At 38.9% G+C, this 6,517-nt stretch overlaps 1 protein-coding gene across 1 annotated transcript; it reads left to right on the plus strand.

Annotated features, from left to right (window-relative positions):
• Window positions 1-366: 366 nt before the first annotated feature.
• LOC102204437 (G-protein coupled receptor 64-like) lies at window positions 367-4,742 on the plus strand. Its single transcript, XM_005742768.1, has 18 exons — window positions 367-409; window positions 574-668; window positions 740-826; window positions 957-1,025; window positions 1,129-1,305; window positions 1,410-1,445; window positions 1,543-1,614; window positions 1,751-1,883; window positions 1,980-2,136; window positions 2,234-2,368; window positions 2,465-2,575; window positions 2,662-2,716; window positions 2,883-2,980; window positions 3,054-3,175; window positions 3,258-3,523; window positions 3,613-3,703; window positions 3,788-4,068; window positions 4,150-4,742. The coding sequence occupies exons 2-18, from the start codon at window positions 578-580 to the stop codon at window positions 4,266-4,268; spliced, it is 2,100 nt and encodes a 699-aa protein (XP_005742825.1). The 5' UTR covers window positions 367-409; window positions 574-577; the 3' UTR covers window positions 4,269-4,742.
• Window positions 4,743-6,517: the final 1,775 nt, after the last annotated feature.

The raw sequence follows: 6,517 nt of genomic DNA on the forward strand, positions 1-6,517 counted from the left end.
TTGTTTCGTAGTCATTAAAGATGTATGTATTGACGGAATTATTATAAACCACAAATTACCATGTCAAGCCCATGAGGAGCGGATATAAAGTAAAGGTTTTAATATGCATCCCTGAGGCACTATCACAATTACAACCATCTATTTCTCATTGAACCTCAATTCAATGCATATAGTCACACACGCGCACACACACACACACACTTTATTCCTTTTTTTAAATATATGAATACACGAGTTACTGGGGACAAAATACAGGATAACATTACAGGAGCATCTGTGTTCACGCCTACAGTGTACATTTTGTTCCAGCCCATGACAATAGGTGCCATTCTGCCAGCTGTGGAAACATAAACTTTGAGACGTGGGCCCAGTTTATTTGCAAGTCAAAGCAGGGAAGCAGATACGAAAGGTATATTTGTCAGTAACATGTGATGTCTGTAAGCTGGACGTGAGTTGCTGTGAAATTCGACAATGCAGAACGCATTCTCATTTGGGAAATAGAAGCCGGAACGTACTTAAATTCTCAGGCTGTGATAAGCTAAGATTCATTTGAAGATTCCCATTTCTCTTTAGGAAAATGTTACCAATGGATGTAAATCATCGCCGGACGCTTGCTGCGAAGCTTCTGTTTTATGGGATATTCCTCAGCAACCACATAAGTGAGGGTGGTAAGTTCAACAAAATGTAGCTTAAAAGATTTCTCAATATCAACTCATAGTCAGATTTTTCATGTTGTCAGTTTTCACAGGTCCAAATGGAGACTGCACACCCAAGAATACCCTCTTTATCAGTAATGAAACACTAACTCAACAATATTTTCCATCACGTAAGTTCAAAAATAATGAAGGAAAAAATACGTCTTTGAAAGGTTCAAAGAAAACAATAGTACCCTGTGCTTTTAGAAATGATTATTAAATAAATAAGAATACATATAATAAATAATTGTTATATTTTAGAAACTATCTACCGAGAGGTCAACGGACCTAAACTCTGTTTCAACATCCAGCCAAACAATAGCCTTGCAGGTACAGTTATCTAATTTTTGTTTTTTATATTTCGGACTGTTGGTGAAAAAAGTCGTCTTGGGTATTTGCTAAAAGTGTTTGATTGTTTCTGTATTTGTCTTAGATTGTTGTAGCGAAAACAATTTCACCTGTAGCCTTAAAGTAAAAGGAGACGGACCAGGCAAATACATCCTAAATGCAACTGAAGAGATTTTATCTAAGCAAGATATTGTGGTGATGAAGAAGCCACAGTATGATTATTCGTGTATGCCATCACAGGTCTACAACAAAAGCAGCCCTGGTAAGCCTCTAAGACATGAGACTTTGCACACAATGGTCATAATTTTCAGTTTATTTGAAAAGGTTTCCAACCAGTGATCTGACGCACTTCTTACTTTGTTGCAGGTTTTCTTTATAACATCAACCGCTGCTTGAATGAAAGTAAATTCACAAACCTTTTCCTCTTAATTTCTACATGAAACAACGTGACAGCAGTGACAGTGCACAAGTTCTAATTTCATACTTTTATGTGTTGAAGGTTCCAAAAGCATTAGAGTGAATACTGACAGTTGTTTAGATAATGAAACCAATACCAGAGTGGCTTGCAAAGGTATTATGTTGTTTATTTAACAGGATCATTAAAAAAACAACATTTTAGTAAGTACTGTGATAATAAGAGAGCACGGGGTTGAAAATTTAATTCCTGCTTTTTTCCATGAATGTTTGTATGTGCCTGTGCTATGCAGATGTAACAGAAACACACTACGTTATCTTTGACAATAAAACATGTGTGTTATGTAAGAAACCAGTCTTGAAAAGTCTAGACAAAGAGATTAATTATACCCTGGAGAAAATTCCTACCAGCCCAGACAAAGCAAAGTAAATATCTCAGTTTTCTACAGAACAATAACAGCAAATAAAAATAAATACACGCTTTTGAAATCTGCTCTAAAACATTAACGGTGTGTCTTACAGAGATGCCATGAATGTTCTATCATGCTTGTTTAAAGAGCTGGGTAACGCCAGCACAGCAGCAGTGAAAATGGGCAACATTACAGGACTGATTGCCAAACTGCCCCAGGAAAACCAAACCAACATGAACTTTGTCTTCACAAAAAACTCTGGAGTAAATGTAAGGTGTTTGTGCAACACAATTTTATGACCTTCAATTAATAATATTATTTTGTTCTTCTTTTGTTATTTTTTTGTTTTACTAATATTTTTAAAAGTCTGTTGAAGAAGAAAACAGCAATTCTTTGACGGGCCCATTTCGTTTAATGAAAATTCCTAAAGAGGCCAGTAAAATGGCGGTGGAGGGAAATGGATCATTTCTTGGGATTCTGCTCTTTCCAGAAATGCATGCGGTAATAGTACAGCTGAACTAACTACTCATGATCTTTATAAAATGTATAAACATATTGACCAAACCTGATCTATTAACAATCTTTTAATCTTAACAGGATGACAGCAGTAAATACTATTTAAACAGTGAGATAGTGGGAATAGAAATGGGGGCAAAAATACAAAACCTTTCACAACCCATCGAGATTCAGTACAGTAATGTGGACAAGGTAAGTGTGATGTCATAACAGAAATAATGATCAATTTAAGTTCAGAGGAAAACTTATTCTGATTTTCATTTTCTATTTTGATAAAGAAAGGAGCGAATGCTTCTTGCATGTCTTGGGATGGAAACAGCACAGATGCAAACGGTAAAAACCCCCAAATAGATCTCTCTATATATATATCTAATTTTAATATGAAAACCACAGGAATTAAAGACCTTTGAAGTGTTCACTCACATTTTGCACACACGCTGATTACTGTGATAAAGTCTGTCTTTAACAGTTACTTCTTTGTATTACTGCTGTCCAACAGGGAAATCACTCTGGATCACAGATGGCTGTCAAACAGTGGAGACCAATAACAGCATCACCTGCCAGTGCACACATCTAACCTTTTTTGCCATACTCATGGTAAGACAGCTGTATAGGAAATAAGAAATGATTTTTTTACAGCACATACTGACACATAACTATTTGAACCTAGTCACCTACACCTGCAAACATTAGCACTTCTGATGTTAATACTCTGACCTACATCACTTCAATCGGTTGTGGACTGTCGCTGTTTTTCTTGATCGTCGGTCTCTTCATGCACGTTCTCGTCAGGTAAGAGATCCGAGGCAGTTTGGAGTTTGGATTTTTACCTCAGTAAAGTCCTTTTTCTTACGCACACTAATTTGCTCCACAGAAAGGGGAAAGCAAGCGAAGCAACAAAGATTCTGATGAACCTCTTTGTCGCCATGTTGATCCTGAACTTGTCCTTCTTGACCAATGAGAGCATTTCAAACCTGGGTATCAAAGGTGCATGTGTGGCAATAGCAGCAGTTCTGCACTACGGGATGTTGGCCACTTTTACCTGGTTCTTCATGCAGGCTTTACACTTGTACCTCAGTCTACGTCGAATCTGCACTGAAGTGAAACATTACATGCTGAAGATTTGCATCACAGGATGGGGTAAGAGACCTGAGCCAAAAATGATACTTATGCTCTCATATTATGAATAATAATCACAGGAGAATTTATATTCCTAATCTTCTCTTTAGTCATACCGGCTGTGGTGGTGATCGCTCTTCTTGCCTCCCAGAAATATAATTCTATTAATATTAATACAAATGAGGGGAAAGCAGCAACAATGTAAGTCTGTAAATCTGATAATAGATTTCTTGGATAAAACACAAACATCTTCATCAGAGGATCACGTTGTACTCCCTTTTTCAGGTGCTGGATCTCTGATGCTGGTATCCACCAGGGGGTCAACATTGGTTATTATGCTGTAGTGTTCGTCTTCACTCTGAGTGTATTCATTCTAACTGTAAGGCAAATCGTTCTAATGCCAAAAGCAGGAAAGGCCCAAGACAATAGTTCCATTAAGAGCAATACTTCCACCATTCTGAGCCTGTTCCTCCTTCTTGGCATCACCTGGGCTTTTGCTTTCTTCAGCTACGGACCTTTGCTCATCGCTTCCTACTACATCTTTACCATCCTCAACTCCTTTCAAGGTAAATCTAAAACTGTCACAGTGAGCTGACTTCATTCTTTATTGGATTAAAAGTCCTTAACCTTCTTCTTTATTTGTATAGGTTTCTTCCTGTTCATCTACTATTATAAATCCAGCAAGATTATTGGAGACGGCAAAATCCACACACAAAGTAGCAGCACAGCTACATCAAACACAGCTGTAACGTCTCCTTATGCATAAGGCTTGCTGTTTTACCATATTTTGACACAAGAGGGCAGCATTTTATTTCATATAGTTCCAGCAGGTTGCTCTGTGTAGAAACAACTTGGTCATTCTTCCCATGTGCTCTCCGCTGAATGGCTTTTCTGACATGAAAGCACTAACCCAGATTACCTTCTTTGACGCAAATACTCATGTGGACTAGAGCTCGAGTCAGTACTCTGGAAGTCATTTCAGAGCACGACTCTATGTTTGTTCCCATGCTTTTATATTTTAACAGACAAACTTGTCTTACTCACGCCAAATAATTCATAGAAGGCTGTGATTCAGTCAGAATACGCAACCACAATTGTAAACATGTCAGGATGTTAAGGTGTAAAATGTTAAAGTGGGAAAGTGAAACATGTCAAAGACATAAGGACATTTTCAATTTGATGGCAGTAACACCTCTCAAAAAGTTGGGACAGGGACATGTTGACAACCCGCTTTCACGTCAAAAAGTCGTCATAAATAAGTCTCCAATAACACCAGAAAAAGTCGCCAGATTTGTCGCTAGTTGCTTTTTAGAAAAAGAGTCGCTAAGGGGGTCTGAAAACTCGCTAAATATAGCGACAAAGTCACTAAGTTGGCAACACTGGTGCTACTGCTGTTGCGAGTGTAACTACCGCCCCCGCCCCCTCAGCTCAGGGAGGGGCGCAAACACAAGGCTTTGTTTGCTGTCTCTGCTCAGCGCAAACACAAGGGTGACTTGCAGCATAAAGTGAAAGAGAGGGCAAGAGAAAGAAAAAAAAACCCCACGGCTCGCATCGTTCACTTCAAAGATACGGCTCTAAGAGCCATTTCGTTCGCGGCCGACCCATCACTACAAGTGATATTCCTAAAACTTTTCCACTCAGGGGCCGAGTCATTCTCTGAGATCTGCTGCTGCATCTTCTCAGAGCGCTGATGTTTAGCAATGTCCACTTCTTTAGTGAACCTGTACTTGGCCTCTCTGTAGCAGTCCCTGTCTCCGCTTCTGCAAGCCACAGCTTTTTGGGTTTAGGAGTAAAACAGGGTTTGTCATTGTTATAACTCACCCTGGTGCGTGATGGCACAATGCTGTCCTTGCAGAAGTGGACATAGGAGGTGACAGTGTCCATAAACTCATCCAAGCTGTTAGAAACAGCCTTCATTGTGTCCCAGTCTGTAGACTCCAAACACGTGCAAAGCTCCTCCACAGCCTCATTGCTCCACAGTTTTTTAGTCCTCATGACAGGTTTGGAGAGCTTCAGCCTCTGTCTGTACGTAGGGATCAGATGGATCATGACGTGGTCAGAAAGTTCGAGTGCAGTGCAGGGTAACACTGGTCCAGTGTCCTCTCCTCTCTGGTCGGGCATTTAATATACGGTTTATATTTGGGAAGTTCCTGGCTTAGATTGGCTTTGTTTAAGTCCCTAAGAGCCATAATGACAGTGTCCGGGTAGGTCTGATCCATGTGCAGTACCTGCTCCTCGAGGGCACACTGAGCTGCATGCAAATCTGCATCTGGCAGAATGTAAACAGTGGCCATAAAGAATGAAGCAAACTCCTGCAGAGATTAAAGCATAGAAGATAGTGCTTGTGTGAATGGTGCATGTTGCATTGAGTGCTTTGAGTACCCCGGGAGAGTAGAAAAATGCTATTTAATAATCTTAGCATTCTCTTGTTGAAATATCCAAGCAATTCCTCGAAAAAGATGATGTCTGCATGGGAGAACATGTTGATATAAAACCTTTACATACAGTACCTCTCAGGATTGATGGTGCCTTTTCAGATGTAAAAGCTAGGCATTAAATTTATGGTGAGGATCATTATTCTTTATTCACTATTCTGAAATTGTCCCACAATTTGAAGACAACAGCATCCACGGTGGGGAAAGCTCAACTGGCAAACAAGACATGAGCTCAACACTACCTATAGTGATAAGATCCCTGAAGTTATTCGGATGTTGAAACTATTCTTTAAAATGTACCACATTTTATGAGCATATGGATAGGATTATCTCCCTTTTTCTTTCTCTGCACTACATATTTTATTTTGTATATATGTTACTTATTTATTGTGTTTTGCCTGCCTTATTTTAGTATCACAGTGGGACAATTTTGTTGTACCCATATATACAAAGTACAACTGTGCAATGACAATAAAGAGTTAAATATGTTCAGTGTATTTTGACAAACTCCTTTGCTTGTGGTAGATTTTTTTGTCAAGTTAATCATTAGTATTTATTTATAAAATAGCTTTTTGAAATA

The sequence above is a fragment of the Pundamilia nyererei genome, unplaced genomic scaffold (genome assembly GCF_000239375.1).
Source record: "Pundamilia nyererei isolate P.nyererei 1_Seehausen unplaced genomic scaffold, PunNye1.0 scaffold00123, whole genome shotgun sequence".
NCBI lineage: Eukaryota > Metazoa > Chordata > Actinopteri > Cichliformes > Cichlidae > Pundamilia > Pundamilia nyererei.

Coding starts and splice junctions, on each gene's coding strand:
- LOC102204437 (XM_005742768.1), top strand. CDS start 578: ATGTTACCAATGGATGTAAATCATCGCCGGACGCTTGCTGCGAAGCTT. Junction 1,026..1,128: donor GCCAAACAATAGCCTTGCAG/GTACAGTTATCT, acceptor TATTTGTCTTAG/ATTGTTGTAGCGAAAACAAT. Junction 1,615..1,750: donor TACCAGAGTGGCTTGCAAAG/GTATTATGTTGT, acceptor TGTGCTATGCAG/ATGTAACAGAAACACACTAC.